This window comes from Phaseolus vulgaris, chromosome 6 (assembly GCF_000499845.2).
Source record: "Phaseolus vulgaris cultivar G19833 chromosome 6, P. vulgaris v2.0, whole genome shotgun sequence".
NCBI classification, from domain to species: Eukaryota; Viridiplantae; Streptophyta; class Magnoliopsida; order Fabales; family Fabaceae; genus Phaseolus; species Phaseolus vulgaris.
Genome location: NC_023754.2, coordinates 19,160,712 through 19,181,283, shown reverse-complemented (window position 1 = coordinate 19,181,283; position 20,572 = coordinate 19,160,712). Strand labels below are relative to the sequence as shown.

The window sequence follows — 20,572 nt, the reverse complement described above, 5'->3', positions numbered from 1 at the left end:
GGTACAATTTCCCAAATGTGTTATGAACTAAATATTCATATTTCTAGTCTCATTTGACGTGGTGATTGTGATAAACAATCAAAGGTGAAAGATGGATCCCTACCATGGCGTCTAAGTATGGATCTAATTTAAAACCACTGCTCTCTCATAATTGCTTCGTTAATCTCGAGCACACTATTGTCATCTTTTAACCAATACAAACATTTGAATCCTTTTATTTTTTATACAACATTTTGCGTAGAACATCTAATATTTAAGTCGAAGAGACGTTGCGTCAAGTCCTCTTTACGTTTATTTGAGTGGCATGATCAAAATTGGAAGGTTTCAGTCAATACATATTTCGCGGGTAGTATGAAGGCTCAGAAACAGAGAAACATAGTTGCGAAATGCAGCAAGCAGGATATATATACATTTCATGACGATGATGAAATATCTATGCGAATAGAGGAATATTTTTGACGCAAAACAAAATTTAAAAAAAAACTTGAAGATTTCTACGCTTACAAAAGTGCACTACCTATATGACTACTCTACAAACCACCTAGGCGTCTAGCAAGCTACTTGTTACTAGTGTGCTAGCTACCTATCACAAAGAAGCGAAAACAAACGTAGCGTAGACTTGGAAACTTAACTAGAAACTTCTCCATCTTCGTCCTGTTAGAAGCAACTAACCTATAAATGCACTTCGTCTAAAGAGCACATCATATCAATAATGCACCAGAACTGCAAAACAAACAATATGCACAGGGAAACCATTAGATAGGGTGGAGAGAAAAAATAATTGTAGCAAATGCAGAGACAGACCACGGAGAAGATGAAAACAACCCCGTCCCAAAACAAATAAATGTCATATTACCCACCTTAAGGGCTTTATCAGTTGTCATCAATCAAATATGGGAAGCCCCCCATACACCACATTAATCATCCCAGGCACTATCTGCTGCGCCCTCTCTTTTAATGTTTGCGGCAGCAATCATAAATTTATATTTATCTTCGATGTTAATTGAAGCAGCTCCCAATCCTAACTGTTTGGAAAAAGCAATATTTGCCTCTTTTTGTGCAGCTGCTGCTTCTTTCTCCTTCCGTCTAGCAACCTACAAGTACGGATAGAAAGTCAGCCGTGACATACAAGGTTAAATATAATACATTCACAATGAAATTTTTTTGGGAGAAATTGAGCATCTTGGTGGACCGTCAGACCCAAACCTCCAACACGTATGTATACTAATTAATCAAGGTATAAAGTCAATATAGATGTACAACAGTCAAACACAAGCCCACTTCAGTAAAACTACTAACACCGTAAGACTTCTAAAACACTAGTTATCTGTTTAGTATATCTTTTAATATATGGGTAAAATCTCAGTTCTTGAATTTTTACCCTCAATTTTAACGGTGCACCAAATGGACTCCAAGAATCTTAATATTATGGCAGAATAAATATACTACCTTTCCGGTTGCAAATGTCAATGTGTTCCCAGATTCAGCATCAGCTATTGCCTTCCTTATATTTGCAACAAGGAACTAAAGAGCAGAAACATATTAATGTTAAAATCTAAAAAAATAAAACAGTTCACTTTTTTTACTGAGAAAAAGGAGGGTAGCAAGCACCATGTCACGATCAGTGTAAAATGAAGTTGCTAAGCCAGTTGATCCTGCACGCCCTGTCCTTCCAATCCGGTGTACATAATCTTCCATGGTCTATAAGTGAGGCAGCCATAACGGAGGCTTCAGGTATGCATTTGTCAAGAAATTAAAATTAAATTTGACTGAAAAATACCAGGCAAATGAGATGCCAACATAGCAGTAGCAGAATGGCAATCCACAAACAGTGGAAAATACCTGTACGCTGTCTGATAATCTTTTCCTAGTGAACTACAGATAAAATTCAGTCCTCAATCATTTAGTATTTGCTTGAAGCAGAAATACCTTAGGAAGATCTAGATTGATGACATGGGACACTCCAGTGACATCCAAGCCACGAGATGCAACATCAGTGGCAACCTGAATCGTACAATATGGTTAGCAGATAAAAAATACCTATCTTTTTTTATGTAATTAATTATGCATAATTGCTAAGATTTCAATATTTTAACAAGAATTATCTAAAGGAAAAAGTAATGCACATGGATATCATAGGTGGGTCCACATATTAATCATGCATAAAATACAACGCATGGTACCTTAATGGGTTCACTAAATTAAACAGAAATTATATATTTTTTATCATAACAGTAACAACTTTGACCTTAACATTTTCTTCTTTCTCCGTTTGGTACACCAAGAAATTTCCTTTAGCAAACAGGGAATAAAACAAGCCAAAGATGCCTTCATTATAATTAGACAAGCCACAGCATGGTTATTTCCAACAATATTTTCATTACTACTAAATATTGTAGAGAAGATCAGAATTTATACGTGAAGAATAGCTAAAAGTTGGCAAAGTAATGTACTATAAAATTGAGTAATGTGCTTTCGTAGGAGAGATTACCAAAATGTTGGTAGAGCCACTCCGAAAATCCTGCAAGGCAGCCTCTCTTTCATTCTGACTGCGACCACCATGAAGAGAAACTGCAGATAATCCTTGAGCTACCAATGCTTCAGCAACTTCATCGCACCTTGTCTATGTACAGATTAAAAACAAATAATAAGAAACATGTAGACATCAATTTGCAAACAATCTAATCAGATTAGACCATAAAACAAAAACTTCATGTATGAACCTGTACCAAAACTATCCATGATTTCCAATTTTTGGAACTAATCCACTTAAATCTTCAATATCTAGACTTAAGACTGGAAAATATGAAAAAATATCATGTGACAAGATACAAGCCCAATGTCATAAAGAATGCAATGCAATTCTCAAGTTCCTTCTTCACATTTGCAAATGGTGGAAGAAGCTCATTAAAATCATGTAAGGAAGCATAAAGCCGCCCAAGATAAACAGACATAGGACCCTCAAAATGTCGTGGAACAAAAAGTGTCAAGGCACATGCCATACAGACATTGTGTGTAATTGGTATAAATGGCACAAGCCTCACTCCAAAATGATGCACATGTCTCGTGGGGACAAAAAATAGGTTTGAGTGAGGTGTAAATAGTGGATTCAATAACACTACAGAGTTGAGCATCAATCTTTATCCATTCTTCATGATGTTTTGTAGGAACGAACTCAGTAATGGTAGTGAGATGGGTTTTGTAACCCAACCCACTTAACCATAACCCAATTTCAAAAGCCTGAGTGGAACAGTTAGACCCGTCTATCTTCTCAATACTGACAATATGGATAGAAAAGATAGGAGAATCTATTTTGGAGGTTGATGTGTTGTTGGAAGACATTTTTTTCTTGAAATTTGGAGGGGGAAAAAACTAATGAGGGAAAAGTAGATCAAACCACCAATTGAACTCTAATGAAGCTACCACCATTGGGTAGGAGTGCACGGAGTAGGTGACATGGGCGAAGGTTGATTAGTCCGCCACAAGTGCCGGTTGAAGTTACGGTTGTTGCGAAAGGAAAATTGTCAATGAAAGCACATGGATACATGGCTTACGAAAGCGTTTAGACAATGGGATAGATTAGCACGACACAATCCAAAGAGTGGTCATGGATTGGATTTTGGGTAATCCAATCCAAATCCAAATATTTGGATCAGATTTATAATCAAAATCCATAATTTTTATAAAAACAATTTGGATTGAGTTTTAAATCCAGAGAGAGAGAGAGAGAAACATTAAGGTAGAACCACATGTCTCTAAGAAAACAGGGGGGCTGTTTAAATATTGAGAAAAAGAAATTAATACGATAACTAGAGAAGATTTGATATTCTTTAATAATAATAATAATATGATCCGGGAATAAATTGAAATGTTCTTAATAATACATATATAATCTAGACATTCCTAATTATATAGGATTAGCTCCTTGTTTCTATAATCATAACAACAATAGAAATGTAGATATGATATTGATGCACCACAGGGACACAAAACAAAGCATACCTTCCTCTCAACGAACACAATTGTTAATGGAAATGGATGACCACATTTTTCAGCCTGTGATGCATCCTCTACAAGTAAATCTAGAAGCCGGTCAATCTACAAGAACAATGTAAGATTTCAGAACAGAAACCAAAAGAAAGAGAAAATAAAGATAAAAGTATCAAGGAAAATGACCATGCACATAACATGGGGTCAAAAATGCAACTAAACAAGATAATTTGTTCACTATCCTCAATTTTCTTCACTCGTATTACTATAACTTTGCTAACTCACATCTCATTCTCCCAACACTCCCTTAATTTTATGCACATGTGTACCTCATGGCAAGTATTTAAGAACTTGTGTGCAACAACAATTTTCAGTAAAAACAGTCCCCCTCCAGAAACATGGATAATAAAAACAGAACTTAACATTAAAAAAAACATTTGAAATCAATGACTGTCTGCCTTCTAGGAGGCATTAGACTAAACTTATAGCTTCTAGTCCAACTATTCACCAGTATATTTCCTTTTGAAAGTAAATAACACACCTTCTCGTTTTCAGAAATTTTCACAAGCGTTTGCGAAACATTAGTTGTTGGACTACTCACTTTCCCCACCTTCACTTGCACTGGGCTAGCCAAGTACTCCTGAAATTAAACAAATTATTGGTGAAATCCAAAATTATTCCTTCCAACGGAGCATACAAAGAAATATATTGCTGAAATATAATATTCTTCAAAAGAATGTCTTTTGGGGCAATATTTAATTTTAAGAAAGAGAATCATGGAAGAAAAAGACAAAATAGAAAACCCTAAAAAGAATAACTATACTTCAATTACTACACATCTAATGGGCTATATGTTATGATTAAGTATCAAGGCTGCTTACAATGTTATGTGAAAAGCAAATAACGAATGATAGAATTATTGTTTGTCTAAGCATTATTTCAAATCAGAATCACACTTCATTATTTTAGGATTTGTTTAAAGGCAAAAATAACAACGTTGAAAAATTCCTGTCAAGAATGAAGGAAACCTGACCTTTGCTAATGCTTCAATCTCCACAGGCATTGTCGCACTAAAAAGCAATGTTTGATGCTTCTCTGGAAGACTTCTCATTACCTGAGGATAACATTAGAATTATCGCTGATAACCCATTCAATTGGGACCATAATATATATGCAAATATAACATACACAAATTTCAAGCATGGTCATAGCAGCTAGATCACAGAAATCAAACTAAGGTACAGACTAAATAACAGTTGTAGAAGCTTAAATTGGAGAATGAAAATGAAGTTTCTGTCCAAAACAGGCAACATTTTCATTGCTAATTTTTCTTTAAAAAGTGTAACCTTATAACCTCTCTATGCTTTCTAATTGAAGGACGTCTTCTCCAGTTAAATGCTTAAAGAAGTGAAACTCAATATAACTAGTTCTAGCTTTATTGGCTTGACTTCAAAGTTCAATAACGGCACCAATTTAAATAGAGGGAAAAAGTTATATAAGGAAACAACTGTTTTGAAAACACTGTAAAGAAAGCACAAACACCACAATGAGGTCACACTAGTTATCTTACATTAGGCATGAAACCGTCAAGAAAATAAAGGAAAGCCTCAAATATAAGCAAAAAACTCAAAATACAGACCTCTCTTATCTGTGGTTCAAAACCCATATCCAGCATTCTATCTGCCTCGTCTAGAACAACAAAAGAAATTCTAGAGAGGGAAGTATTGCCTTGTTGTAAGTGATCAATGAATCTTCCAGGTGTGGCAACTGCTATTTCAACCCCGGCTCTAAGTTCCGACCTCTGCCATAGAGACCAGAAAGAGAACACACAGAAATCTATGTTACCTTCAAGAAGTGGAGTTGAAATAAACTTCAAATAAAATTTGTTACAAGACTCCTTGTAGCAGAAACCTTTACTTTGTTGGACACTATTTACAAAGTGCTCAGTACCAGCTCTCAAACTAGCGTCCAATCTATGAAACACAGTGATACATGCATTTCCTCCAAATACAAACATCAAATAGCATCCACTAACACTATTCAGGGATACTATCTAGTTTTACAGATTGCCAACTACATCATATCTTTATTTTAATGTTGCATTTGCAGAATTATAATTGTATATTTGTTATCTTTTATAAATTTTATTAAAACATAACTCTATATGTATCCTGCATGTGTTGTATCCTTATATATTTTAAGAATAGTTGTATCACAACATTGGAAACACATAATATAAGTGCATCATATAAATAACTTAAATATCAGTACATCAGGAGAACTAGCTGCGCAAAATTGAATACACAGCTTTAACTCATCTCCAAGTTTCCAAGGAAAAACATAAAAATAAAAAAGACATTAATTATTACAAAAGCTTAATAATTAACATACAAAGATTTTTATGATGCTCTCAGATCATACTTAACACAATAGCAACAGAACAAATAATACAATCATCTTTGTACAAAATTTTAAAACACCAGGCAAAATAGCTAAGAAATAAAGATTATGTCAACATTTAATTACCTGCTTTTCAATGTTAGTTCCGCCCACAACTATAGCAGTTTTTAATGACTCGAGGGATCTGCTAAAAGCTTTAACCTACCAAAAATCAAAACAACAATGAAAAGAAAAGCTGATAGTTGTAGAAAGAAAAAATATTAATTATGAAATGACCTGGCGTAGAACATGTTTTCGGGCATCATACGAGAGATGTCAATCTCAAAACAAAACAACATATAATTCAAAAGTAAGATAGCAAAAATCTTCTACTACTACCGACAATATTTATAAAGATCCAAATGTCAAAAAAGGCAATAAACACAGAGAATAGACAATCTGTGAACCTAGGTATATGAAAACTATTAGGAGATAGTTTAAAAATCATTACTTGATTGGAGAAATAAACAATAAATTTCTCCCCAAATTACCCATTATCCATCCACATTAAAAACAAATGCATATATCACCTCTTTTTCTATTTGTTGAGCAAGTTCTCTGGTAGGAGCCAAAACTAATGCCAAAGGACCATCATTGCGCCGAATTGAAGGTTGGGCCAAGCAATGCTGATAAAAAAAATGAAATCACAACTAAAAGGTTGATCATTTAAATTTGGTTTGTTTTTCACAAATATGCAGTATCAAAAGATGAGTTTAGTCGAATATGCCATGTCTAATCAGTTCAGACCTGTATCATAGGAATTGTGAAAGCTGCGGTCTTTCCACTACCAGTTTCAGCACAACCCAATAGATCCCTTCCACTGAGAGCAATTGGCATGGCCTGTGCCTGGATTGAAGTTGGCCTGGTGTATTCATGGAAAGCAATATCCTTCATGATACTTGAGTCCAAACACTAAGAACAAGAAGTTCACGATTGCAAACACATTTGCAATAAATCAAATAACAGTTCCAAAAAAATTCGGTACAAATAGCTTCATAATTACCCAGAAAAATATGAATATGATTAAATATTAACAAAATTAAATACCATATCAGTAAACGATTCTATTGGTGCAGGTGCGGGAGGAGAATCAGATGCAACAGTAACGTCAAGATTAAGCCGGGAACGGACCTCTTCGATCTGGACATGACAAGCACTGGAATTTCAGTAACCAATATTTGTTTGTCTAGTTACAAAAAAGACAAATCAGGAAGAAAGCCAAACATCAAGATATAATAACAAGACGATAAATAACAACTCTATTAAAGATATCGGAAAAGAGTACAAATTGAGACTCTCAAATCAAAAACACATGAAAGAGGGAAAGATTATTGGGGCAAAGTAAAAAGGAGAAGGACAAGCAAAAGGAAAAACTCATCAGCGTTCAGTACACTGAAGAAGAAGAAGAAACTCTGTAATAGTAATCGATCAACCACAAAGTAGAAGCAAACTTCAATACAACTTTTTTCCCGACATAAATCCTACCTTGGATACAATCCCGTACCAGCCACAGTTAGATACTAAATGTGGACAACCTTCCAACACTGATTTGAACCTTAATTAGTCATCTTCAGCTAGACCAAAAAAACCCTTACTCTGTTACAATACAACACTGCCGTACAGTTTCAAAATAAAAATAAAAAAGCCTTTAACTGTATAAAAGTAGTTAAAAATAACTCGGATTCTCATCGTTACAAGCAAAGCAATGCATTTTACTATAAGCCTCGCTCAGATCAATCCGAACCCTCAGTCCTCATAATCAGCTTCGTGAACTGACAAGCAAATTAGCAATTCCCCCAAACACGCACACGCTTCAATCGAAACACAATCGAGATTCAAGAAAAACCCTAACCACGCGAATTGGAACAGAAACTCACATTCCTCAAAAAAAATATCGAAATCAAGACATTACACGCAAAGGTCAATAGAGAGAGAACCACGTGAGATACGAGACTGAACAGAAAAGACGGGAAAACAGAGATTGGATTGGGACCTGCTCCGGAGTCATACGCGAAGCGCGTTCTGAGGGTTGCCATTGCGGGAAGACGGGGTCAGGGGTGGCGAATATCCGCGGCGACGGAGGCGCGGCGGAGCTCCGGCGAGAGGCATTGTGGAAGGAGGGGAGCGAGGGAGAGCAATTGGCGTTGGTGTTGTTATTGGAGGCGAATGCGAGCTTGTGGTGGTTGTTATTGTGGTGGTGGTGGTTGTTGTTATCTAGGGTTACGGAGGGGGTTCTGGCGGTGGCGACGGTGGCGGAGCTGTTATTTCTGAGGTGCGGAGGCACATACGACATCGTTTGGCGTAATCTTGTTGTTGTTGTTCCTCTTGGTGAGAAGAAAAAAGGGTGAAGGGAGTGAAGTGAATATGATAACGATGATAACGAAAGAAAGAACGATGATGAGTGTGGAAGAATTGGTGAGCCTAAATCCTCACTCTCTCTATGGGCTTACAAGCTTACATCCAAACCCAATCTACAAACAAATATTCCTTATAACCTAATGCATAAAACCACATGTGAAATTATAAAAACAATATTTTATTTTAATCTAAATTTACAAAATCGAAAAACCTTTCTTCAAATTACATAGTTAAATATTTTCAAAATCAATATTAAATAAAATTAGGACTTATTAACAATTAAAAACTAAAATCGAAGAGAACAATTTATGAACCAAATTTGAGGCTTTTGTAAAATATAAAAACTAAATTGAAAAAAAAAATGTTTTTGTGTGTTTTGTGTTATACTAGAGTATCAATATTATCTTTGTTTGTCTAATTATTAAATTTGAAAATGTTAATAGGAATGCAAGCATTCGAATAGGTCAATATCTAAATTTGGACTCTACTCATGCACTTTTTTAGTAAATTACAACAAAATGATATAATAGTAAATATTGTACTTCTTGTAGTATGCATTGATCAATAAATGAAGTACAAAAAACTTACTTTTTTTCGTGTGTTTATTCTTCTCCAATACCACATTATACACCAAATATAGCATTAAAGTTGGTATATGTATGTTACATTGATTTATTTAAAATTAATATTTTTGTCTAATATTTTATGGTTGCTCCAACATGGTCCACAAAATAAATAAGTTAAGATATCTTAATGTGATTGTCCATAGTTAAAAAATTCAGTATGATTCAATAAATGTCCATTTCTATTTGTTCATTTTTGCATGAGTTTAAATTTATTATTTTCTTTTTCTTTTATGTATATCACGATTAAATGGATCAATCTACACTAAAAAAAAATTTAAAAAAATGTAAGAATATATTTTTTTTAATTGATTATTTAATTTCCAATTAGAACCATCAAATATGCAACTTGTATTGCAAATATAATATCATGATCAAGTTGATCTATTTAAAATTAATATTTTTTTTGTCCATTTCTGTATTATTAGTCTAACATGGTCCATATAATAAATAAGTTAAATATATTACTATAGTTGTCCAAAATTAAATAATTCAATGTGATTCATTTGCATTTGTTCATGGGTCAAAATAATAAATGAGTTGAAATTTATTAATTTGTTTTGCTTTTATGTATCTCACGATTAAATGGATCAATCTACATTAAAATTGGATCATTTATTTTCAAGTACAACCATCAAATATGAAGGTTATATATTGTTTAACAAATATAAAATTTCATAAAAATTATGATACCATGATCAATAGTTAATATTTTTTTTTGTCTATTTTTGTATTGTTAGTCCAACATAGTCTATACTATAAATAAGTTCAAATATATTAGTATGATGGTTCAAAATAAATTATTCAATGTAATTTAATAACTGTATGTGTTGTATTTGTTCACTTTTATATGAGTGAACATAATAAACAGATTGAAATTTATTATTTTGTTTTTCTTTTATATATCTCATGATTAAATACATCCATCTACATTAAAAAATATATATAAATAAATATATTTTTTTCAATTGATTTTTTATTTTAAATAAAATATTTCATGTTAGACATCACTATGCAACTTAAGATCTCAGCTAGGCTGACACCTCAAGTAACAACAATAATTTGTCATCACATGAAAAAATATTATTAAAAAAATAAATAAATAAAAGACGGGGATTAGACCAAAACTCATATGTTAACAAAAACGATACATAAAATATTATTAAAAAAATACAAAAAAATACAAAAATACGGGGATTAGACCAAAACTCGTATGTTAACAAAAACGATACATAGGTAGACTATACTTATTCATAAAGAATTCTAAGAACAGACAAGATGAAATCTTATTATACCAATAAAAAGATTCTCTAAGAATAAATCATAAATTAGCCAACTTATCAACACACGCATTTCCTTCACGAAAGATATGAGTAATCCTAAACCTAGTTTTTCGACATAATTAAGACAAGTATTTTATACGAAACATCCAAAGAACATTTGTTCTAGCAATAAACGCAACACAAACCAAAACATAAACACATTTCAACCAGACATTAGTAAGCCTCCTATCTTTTGAGTTTCCTCCATAACATGTATAACCCTATAAAACTCAGCAACTAAAGCAATCTGAACTTCAAGAAACGCAAAAAAAGCTCAAATAAATCCCTCCATACTCCCACAAAAAATACCTCCACAAGTAGCAAGACCAGGATATCCCCTAGCATCCCCCCTCAATGTTAATTTTAACCAAGCCTGGTGAAGGAAACTCCCATCTAATAGAAAGAGGAACGTAGAACTTACTTTATCAGTACGAGTGTTAATACCAAAACACTTGAGCACATTGAAATCAAACATATCATTCTTCATTAAAGTTTTAGACGAATCACCCACTAGACAAATTAAATCTTTAATAACCAAAATAACCATAGAAACCTCAATCTTATTATAAAAACGATCATAATTCCTCATACGCCACATCACAGCTAGCTTAATCAATTTAACCAACGGAGTACCGTCACTCTTAATAAAAGAAAGAATATCATCCTTATTAGAGAAATGATAAGTAGGAAAAATGTGTCGAATCCAACTCCAAATACGTAAAGCATTAGTACATTAAAAAAATAAAAATAATGTTTATCTTCAATTACAATAATCAAATATGAAAGTTATATAATGTTTAAAAAAATATAATTTTTTTTAAAGATCATGATATTATGATCAATTCCAACACATATAAACCCAATCAATTAATTGAATCAAAGCAATAATATAAAAATATACATTTATCTTAGTAATAATATTAATTAAATTATAAAATAAACATTTAAATACTCTAAAACATGCATTAAACGAATAGGAGAATATCATTTGAGGAAAATATCCTTTAAATATTATTGTTTCAGTGATATTTTAAGAGATGAGAGAATTATAAAATTATTATGAGTATTTTCTCCTGCAAACATCATATTAATTGTTTCAACTATATGTAGCCTGTTATTAGGTGTTTAATAGGATTATGAGTAATCAAACTCTCATAATAGATAAAATAAAGCTTAATCAAACTCTAAACCCTAAAACAATATTCTCATACCATTTAAATAAGATATAAGTAAAATATATTAAATTTATAATTTATGAATTTTAATTCAACGCTGAATTTACTATTAAATTTCTAATGGTGTAGACAAAGTGCAATTTATTTAATTACTGCTGATATTAATTAGAAATTATGTGACACTAACATGTCCACACAATTCTATTTGAAAATTGATTTTTTTTTACACAAATATAAAAACCACATTAACTATTAAACCTTTAATTCATAGCTCATGTTTAACTTTATATTAGATGGCTTTTTGCAAGTGCATCACTTTCAACTGTTTGACTGGTTTCATCATAGTTGGTCAAACTACACGACCTTCCAATATTTAAAACATGCAAACAAGAGCAATAATATCAAGTAATGAAAATTTTGTCACTTTAATAAATAATACAGAATACATCAATTCAAACTTTTTTAATCAAATACTGATAAAATTTACTTTTTGATAAATTATATGCAAGGAATCTTGTCCACTGGAACAAAAAAAATAAAATTCTTCATATTTTTTTTTTCTAAAATATAATTTCCCTCACCAACTCCGTTTCACCTACCCCACGCACGTCACGGCCCGCCAATGGAAGTGACGCGCACCTTTCTTTTCATTCTTCCTAACAGTCAAACTTGACGACGTTAACTTCTTTCACTCTATTCCCTCACACCAGTTACGGTTGCAACAACTCTAAGAACATTATCACACTCCCATTCCTATATAAATTCCGACACCCTAACTGCATTCTTACACAATTCTTCAATTATTCACGTGTTTTGGGTAACATTATCCTAAATCAATTCATTTCATATAATTGTTTTCATTAAGATTGTCTTTAATCAAGATTACTTGATTTTGGTTTTGGAGTAAAAATATTGAATGGATCTTCTCTTCTTGGAGAAAGTTCTTACCGCACTCTTCTTTGCGGCGGTGATTGCAGTGACCGCTGCAAAGCTTCGCGGGAAGCGGTTCAGGCTTCCGCCGGGACCGTTGTCAGTACCGATATTTGGTAATTGGCTTCAGGTTGGTGATGACCTGAACCACCTTAACCTCGCCGGCATTGCGCGTCGCTTCGGCGACATATTTCTCCTTCGCATGGGGCAGCGGAATTTGGTCGTGGTGTCTTCGCCGGAACTCGCGAAGGAGGTTCTCCACACGCAGGGCGTGGAGTTCGGCTCGCGTACGCGCAACGTCGTCTTCGACATCTTCACCGGCGAAGGCCAAGACATGGTGTTCACCGTTTACGGCGAGCACTGGCGCAAGATGCGCCGCATCATGACGGTCCCGTTCTTCACCAACAAAGTCGTGCAGCAGTACCGCGTCGGGTGGGAGGACGAGGCGGCGCGAGTGGTGGAGGACGTACGCTGCAGCCCCGACGCCGCCTCCGGAGGGATCGTTCTGCGGCGGAGACTGCAACTCATGATGTATAATATCATGTATAGGATCATGTTCGATAGAAGGTTCGAGAACGAGGATGACCCGTTGTTTCAGAAGCTTAGGGTTTTGAACGGTGAGAGGAGTCGTTTGGCTCAGAGTTTTGAGTACAACTACGGTGATTTTATCCCCGTTTTGAGGCCATTTTTGCGTGGGTACTTGAAGATTTGCAAGGAGATTAAGGACACGAGGTTCAAACTCTTCAAGGACTATTTTCTTGAGGAACGAAAGTAAGTGGTTTCTTATTATTTTTTACTTTCCATTACTATGAATTTTATGTGACTTGAAGTGGTAGTTAAGTTTATCCTTTTTTTCATAAATTAAAAAACTCGAGATCAAGATTATAGTTTATGATGATTGCATTATTTAGCCAGTGTCGTAGTTTTTTGAGTCATTATATAATTGTTTTCTCAATCAGAACTGTGACTGGATTGAATCGACCACTTTTGTTTTTGGGTTTCTCACTACTATAATTTAAACTTTTGTTAAAGTTTAATTGTGTTCTTTAATAAGTAATTTTATTGGAAAGTTCATTTGTGTTTTGATGTTGAATTTGTTATGCTAGTTAGTTTTCACTATTTTATTGTACAACTTTGATGTTGTTATTTTAGTATTTGACAAAAAAAATTGACACTATTATATTGCTATCTCAATATATTCTGACAAGGTACTTTACATGTGAAAATGTTTTTAAAATGTTAAATTTTATATCAGAAGTTAGACCAAGACTTTTAGAAAAATCAAGTTGCAAATGGAGATGATGATAAAACTGATATCAGTAAAAACAATAATAGAATTTGTGAACTTGTAGAAATGGTTTCAGTTTGGCTTTTGGTGGTGTGTTTTGTTTGATCTGATGAAATGGAATGTGGCAGGAATCTTGAAAGTACCAAGAGAAGGGACAATGGAGGACTTAAATGCGCCATCGATCACATTTTGGATGCTCAGAAAAAAGGAGAGATTAGCGAGGATAATGTTCTTTACATCGTTGAGAATATTAACGTTGCCGGTAATTAACTTTTTTTTTTTTTATTCAGAAGAAATATTAATGCTTATTTATGAAAGAAGGGAAAAAGAAGGCCAAGACATGATAATAACTGGAGTGCATCTAGAATACACCGATATCAAATTGAGGATAATATATTATTTAATTTAATAATTATTATTCTAAAATTTACACAAAAGAACAACAGAAAAACAGGCTTTAACTAACTTTTAAATACTGTAATCAATTATGGGAATATGATTTTCCTACTCCTATTCCCACTTCTCACAAATTCTGTCGCGGCTCGAGTGTGCTAACCCATAGTATAGGAGTTGGTATCAGGTAGTGATTGGTGGACCTAACCCATGCTTTAGATAGATGCATTTTTTTTTTAAGTGACAAAAGTTTTCTAATGTACATAATATTGAATTTGGAGCAGCAATTGAGACAACTCTGTGGACAATTGAATGGGGCATTGCTGAGCTTGTGAACCACCCAGAGATCCAAAAGAAGGTCCGGGAGGAGATTGACAGAGTTGTAGGACCAGGAAACCAAGTGACAGAGCCAGACACTCACAAGCTCCCTTACCTTCAGGCTGTGATAAAGGAAACACTTCGCCTCAGAATGGCAATTCCACTCCTTGTCCCACACATGAACCTCCAGCATGCTAAACTTGGAGGCTATGACATCCCTGCAGAGAGCAAGGTCTTGGTGAATGCATGGTGGCTTGCCAACAACCCTGCTCACTGGAAGAAACCAGAAGAATTCAGGCCTGAGAGGTTCTTGGAAGAAGAGTCCAAAGTAGAGGCCAATGGCAATGACTTCAGGTTCCTTCCCTTTGGTGTTGGGAGGAGGAGCTGCCCTGGAATTATCCTTGCACTGCCCATTCTTGGGATTACTTTGGGGCGTTTGGTCCAAAACTTTGAGCTCTTGCCTCCACCAGGACAAGACAAGCTTGATACCACTGAGAAAGGGGGCCAGTTTAGTCTGCACATACTCAAACACTCTACCATTGTCGCAAAGCCAAGGTCATGTTAGGATTAGCTTATCACGCACCACTGGTCAATCTCCTTAATATTTTGGTTATAACACTAATTGTTATTGTATTATTTTCACGTAAATCTCTCAACAGGGAATGATGGTTTTGAGAAGATTTTGGAATAGAGATTAAAGTTAAAATGTGCTTCTCCGAATTCAAGTGTCAATTTCAATTTCACATATTTGTGTAAAAGTAGACCAGAATTAATGAGAATTTTTTTAATTAATAGGGGTCATATCTTCTTGTGTCCTTCTCCACAGTGCTTACTCCTCAGCACTTTAGTTATGATATATGAACATTGTTACGAATGATATTTTAGATTAAAATCAAAATTTGATTCTTCTGAATCCAAGAAATATAATAAATATATTTTCTTTACAACTTTCTCCGGCGGTTAGAAATATTTTATTCCTTTCTCTATAAAATACTTATTTGGAGATATTATAAAAATTAAGCATATAAAGCTATCCTAACTAGATTAACTATCTAATTCATAGCAAACACCGTTTAAATGATTTCAATAATTTATAGGGTGGCAGTTTCTTCCTGCACCTCCACTTTTTTCTTCCTGCACCCCCACACTCTCATACACGAAATCACCATTATTAGTTTTCAAAATTCCAAACATATTCCTAATATGAAAAAAGCCTAAAATGAAAGCAATTATGCATTCTTCTTTCAATCTGAAAGATCTGGTGATTTAGAGATTTAGAGTGTTTTTTACAAATAGGTAAGTAAATTTTTTTATGTTTTGGATTTACAGATCCATTTTTTCTTGTATTTATGTTTCTGTGATTAGAGTTTTCTTCACTTTTCGGATTTATAGATCCATTTTTTCTGTATTTATGTTTCTGTGATTAGAGTTTTCTTCACTTTTCGGATTTACCGATCCGTTTTTTCCATCCGTATGGATTTATGTTTGTGTTATCATTTTTTTCACATTCCAAACTTATGTGGATGTGATAACATAGTTCCAGATTTATGAATCCGGTATTGGATTGAACACATGTGTTCAGAATAATGAGTTTAGTAATTGTGCAAATGCAGAACGGTGCCCTTTTCAAATTTTAGGGTGCAGGGACTAAAAACGAGGGACCTACCCATCCCAATATGCAGGGACTAAAAAAAATAAAAAAATGTAGGTCGCAACCAGGCCCTCTCATCATTGTTTTCTTCAAAGAGAGCAGACAAATTGACCTAAAATATCAATTTTCGTGCACACAACCATGCTGCCTTCATCATTTTAATCCAGAGCATCGGCTTATTGTGCACGAATTCACCTTAAGATCACATAGATAGAAAATGTTCCATAAACAGAAATAAGATTTTAAGAAAAGTAAATTATGAATTATATGTTTCGGAAATGGCTCTGCAGCGATAACCAAATCTCTCCACAAGAAAGTTTCAAAACTTGTAGCGGATGAAAACTTATTTTTTTTATTGATATTATTGTTCACAATTTTCCAAGTATCACTGCAGTCTCTGTTTCGTGACTTTTCAGCACCTTGATACATACAGACCGCAGTAGCAAAAAACAGTTTATGTACAACATTAACAAAATATTGAATTAAAAAAACACTGTAAAACTACCAACGCCCAAAAAATGGTTAAACTCATCTAACCCTAAACTTTTAGGACAATTATTCAAGGGTTAATATTTCAAGAATGTTGAAAGAAATCCATGCAACAATGACACTGAATGTAAAAACAGAATTTAAAAAATTAGAACAAAAGTGGAAAAAAAATGTAGGTCGCAACCAGGCCCTCCTATCATTGTGTTCTTCAAGGAGAGCAGACAAATTGACCTAAAACATCAATTTTCGTGCACACAACCATGCTGCCTTCATTATTTTAATCCAAAGCATCGGCTTATTGTGCACGAATTCACCTTAAGATCGCACAGATCGCAATACATTCACAAATTATCGCAAAATAGATATGCATGTCAATATGTAAATACCCAAACCTAATAAATGAAAAACCCTCGAACTTGATTCATAGCCCTAACAAAGAAAAGTAGACGAAGCGAGGCTAACTCTGCGGCTGCAACGGTGCTGTATCAATCGACGAGGCTCACAGTATGAGGTGAGACGCTATTTATAATGGGAGGGAACCGTTTAGGGTTTACTTGCGCCGTTGGATTAGAGGCTAGTTTGGTAAATTTTTCCGTGTCGTTGTCTTTTATGGGCTTCCGTATATGAGAAGCCTGGCCCAAACTTAAATGTGTATTCGCAAGAAAAGTTGGCAATTGCTTCCTGCATGATATCACGGCACCCAATTACAGGGAAAAGGCAAAAGTACCCTTAAAAAAATGAAGAACATATAAAATTATATTCTAGATCTCCTTTTTCGAAATACAATAATCTTTCCGGATAAATTTTTCCATAATGTATTATTTTTAATTTCGAATTTTTTTATCTAGAATGAGATTTTGATTTTTTTTTTTCAGATTTTTATATCTGGAACACAATAATCTCTTTCGAATCTACTTTTCTGGAATGCATTATTTTCAATTCCAAATTTTCATTTTCAGACAAAAGGTATTTTCGAAATTTTTGAAATTGTGTTGGGTGCAGGTTTAAAAATGTTCAATGCAGTAAGCAATTTTCAGAAAAAGTTTGAGATATTTGACCCAAAGTATTTTGCTCAGCTAATTGTAAATAGTTGTTGAGTTAATTTAATTTTTTTGAGCGAATTATTAGATTTTTAAGTTTTAAAAAATTATTGGTAATCTACAATATTTGTTCAGCAAAATTGTTTAGTCTCATATTAATACATATGGTAAAGGTGAAAAGTTTTTTAATAGTATAATTGAAACAATAGATTCTAGCTTTAACACTATCATTATAAAAAAACACATCGTAGTATATATATTTTCTATACTTAATGTTATGTAATAAAATATAATATTTTTAAGTATTATCTTTATTAGTTTTAACAAAGAACAGGAAAACTTTATTATTTGATCTGTAAGCATGTTTATTCACTATATTACATCATTTTCATGGAGTGCAATTTTGAAGTCCTTTGCAGCACACATGGAATGCAAACTCAAACAAATGTTAAGAGCAGAACCACATACACACAAACATGCAGGATTAAAATTTATATTACATCAATCTCATGCATTATTATTTCTCTAAAGACACAGAATTTGTTCCATTCCATCATGGATTCAGCAACAACATATCTATGTACTAAAGTCCATGTCTGTGTTTATATTGCAGGGCAAAAGCATAGATCTGTTGAGGGTGAGGGAGTGACGTGGCCACACTCTCTTTCTGCATGCACCTCTTCGTCCACGCCACAAGTTTTGGACACTCTTCCTCAATGCTTAGTTCCCCACATGTCTCAACTGTGTAAAACCAACTAGTGAAAGGAACAAGAGCCACATCCACATACCCAAACTCCTCACCACCGAAATATGGCTTCTCTCCAAGTTCAACTTCCAGGGTCTTCAAACATTCCATCAATTCTTTCTTGCACTCTTCTTGCTCTTTACCCTTCCCTGTCCATACCCTCTTTACACCATTGTATACCTACATCAAACACAATCACACAATTCTTTATCCTCCTTATAATCAATTTATAAAATATTTTCATCTTTCACAACTTATTTCAGAGTCTAGGATTGTCTCATACCCAAATTCTAAAATATTTTATCAAATTATCTGTTATTAGACTGTGCTTTGATTATGTACGCATGTTCAATCCTCTCGGTATGAAAAATTATTGTAGATTCTACATATATATGACCAGAACAATATTTACAATGAGAAAAGCTTCAATGAAGATAACTAATTTTGAATTTTTGACCAATAGTTGCAAATGCAATGTAAAACTGTGCATATAACTTACATTTTTGTCAATGTAATCGCCCCAAAACCTGGCTTGGGATCGTTTGTAAGGATCAGAGGGAAGCAGAGAAGGCTTGTGTTTCCATGCCTCATCAATGTACTGAACAATATTGAGTGATTCACAGATGGGTTTTGCATTATGAATCAAAACTGGTATCATTTTGTGAACTGGGTTCATCTCTAGAAGCAGAGAGCTTTTAGCTTCGAAGTCTTCTTGCTTGCATTCATACGAGATGCCCTTCTCAGGCAAAGCGATTTTCACTCTCATTCCATAAGAGCTTGGCCAGAAATCCAACAGAACTACATTGGTATCTGCCATTTTTGCCTTGAGAATGTGGTTGGATTAGTTTTAATTTGAGACTGAAATTGTTCATGTGGTTTAGTTGCTTCTGGGTTTGGGGTATTTATACATGTGCATTACTTGTTTGCCAAGAATGAAACATGGAAGTTTTTGCCAAAGATTGTGTCTTGCTCATGTTGGATTTGAGTTCTATCTTTGTTATGCTTCTTGGTCGTTCAACTTGGCCTTTTGATTTTTATTTCCAAAAAGATTACTTTCACACTCCTAAAAAAATGCTTTTATTTCAGGGAAATCATTATTTAATAATTTTGCAATATTTAGTCCTTTCTTTTGTAGAATAAGAGCATACACGATATATATTTGGTGCTTTGCTGGAACCACTCCGAGTGTGGAAGGAATAAATTCAAATACATTTCATATATTTTAAAAGAAATCAAATTTGACACGCTAAGTGGTGAGTACAAGGTGGGAGAAAGTTGAAGTTAACCATGTTATCAAACATTATAGATAGATGTACACGTGTATGAAAACACTAATTCAAATCTCTCTTTTCACTCGCTCTTTATCTTAGGAATTCATCGAATATTATGTGCAATTTTTGTAATCGGTAAAATGGTTTACTGTCACTTAAACCCCAAACTCAGGCTGTGGTGGATCCATCGATGAACTTAAAAATGGTTAGAACTTCAGCTTAGTGATAACAATGATGGGGACAGTAATGATTATATGGGGAGGGATATATCTTGCAGATATTTGGTGCCTTCTTGTGTTTTCCGGGGCGTAGATCCTAGTTCTAATTCTACTACCATGCGCATTTGGAAGTATCTCTTCTTTGAATTTCCCTTTTGAAGGAGTGAGATTAAGCTGTTCAGTGGGACATGGTTGCATGTATCGAGACAAATTTCTTCTCTATAAATACTAACAACTAGTGTAATTAACCTGTCTATTCCCCCCCGTAAGATGATGATGACCTGATATAGCTAAAGCTTTTCCTGCTACATCAGCTTTGTGG

The 20,572-nt window shown here is 34.0% G+C and overlaps 3 protein-coding genes and 2 non-coding genes across 7 annotated transcripts; 1 reads left to right on the top strand and 4 right to left on the bottom strand.

Annotated features, from left to right (window-relative positions):
• Positions 1-379: 379 nt before the first annotated feature.
• Positions 380-8,926, bottom strand: LOC137831572 (DEAD-box ATP-dependent RNA helicase 20-like). Of its 3 annotated transcripts, none has more exons than XM_068639304.1 (15): positions 8,423-8,926; positions 7,477-7,569; positions 7,177-7,341; positions 6,960-7,055; positions 6,517-6,591; positions 5,630-5,791; positions 5,024-5,104; positions 4,532-4,630; positions 4,003-4,098; positions 2,492-2,623; positions 1,843-2,004; positions 1,612-1,728; positions 1,450-1,524; positions 861-1,094; positions 380-723 (listed from the first exon to the last, which is right to left on the bottom strand). In XM_068639304.1, exons 1-11 carry the CDS (start codon positions 8,720-8,722, stop codon positions 1,900-1,902), a joined length of 1,404 nt encoding a protein of 467 aa, XP_068495405.1. In that variant the 5' UTR covers positions 8,723-8,926; the 3' UTR covers positions 380-723; positions 861-1,094; positions 1,450-1,524; positions 1,612-1,728; positions 1,843-1,899. The 3 variants fall into 3 exon arrangements, with proteins under 3 accessions (XP_068495405.1, XP_068495406.1, XP_068495404.1); XM_068639305.1 differs by having other exon boundaries at positions 1,930-2,004; XM_068639303.1 differs by having other exon boundaries at positions 1,612-1,701; positions 1,930-2,004.
• A 3,699-nt stretch (positions 8,927-12,625) lies between these two features.
• Positions 12,626-15,628, top strand: LOC137831574 (trans-cinnamate 4-monooxygenase-like). Its single transcript, XM_068639308.1, has 3 exons — positions 12,626-13,608; positions 14,254-14,387; positions 14,803-15,628. The coding sequence occupies exons 1-3, from the start codon at positions 12,824-12,826 to the stop codon at positions 15,399-15,401; spliced, it is 1,518 nt and encodes a 505-aa protein (XP_068495409.1). The 5' UTR covers positions 12,626-12,823; the 3' UTR covers positions 15,402-15,628.
• Positions 15,629-16,536: 908 nt separating this feature from the next.
• Positions 16,537-16,643, bottom strand: LOC137833794 (small nucleolar RNA snoR100). The gene has a single exon (XR_011084842.1). It is a non-coding gene; the product is annotated as a small nucleolar RNA snoR100 (small nucleolar RNA).
• A 501-nt stretch (positions 16,644-17,144) lies between these two features.
• LOC137833796 (small nucleolar RNA snoR100) lies at positions 17,145-17,251 on the bottom strand. The gene has a single exon (XR_011084844.1). It is a non-coding gene; the product is annotated as a small nucleolar RNA snoR100 (small nucleolar RNA).
• Positions 17,252-18,334: 1,083 nt separating this feature from the next.
• Positions 18,335-19,651, bottom strand: LOC137831571 (probable glutathione S-transferase parA). The gene is made up of 2 exons (XM_068639302.1): positions 19,261-19,651; positions 18,335-18,941 (listed from the first exon to the last, which is right to left on the bottom strand). Exons 1-2 carry the CDS (start codon positions 19,576-19,578, stop codon positions 18,600-18,602), a joined length of 660 nt encoding a protein of 219 aa, XP_068495403.1. The 5' UTR covers positions 19,579-19,651; the 3' UTR covers positions 18,335-18,599.
• Between the last annotated feature and the right edge of the window lie 921 nt (positions 19,652-20,572).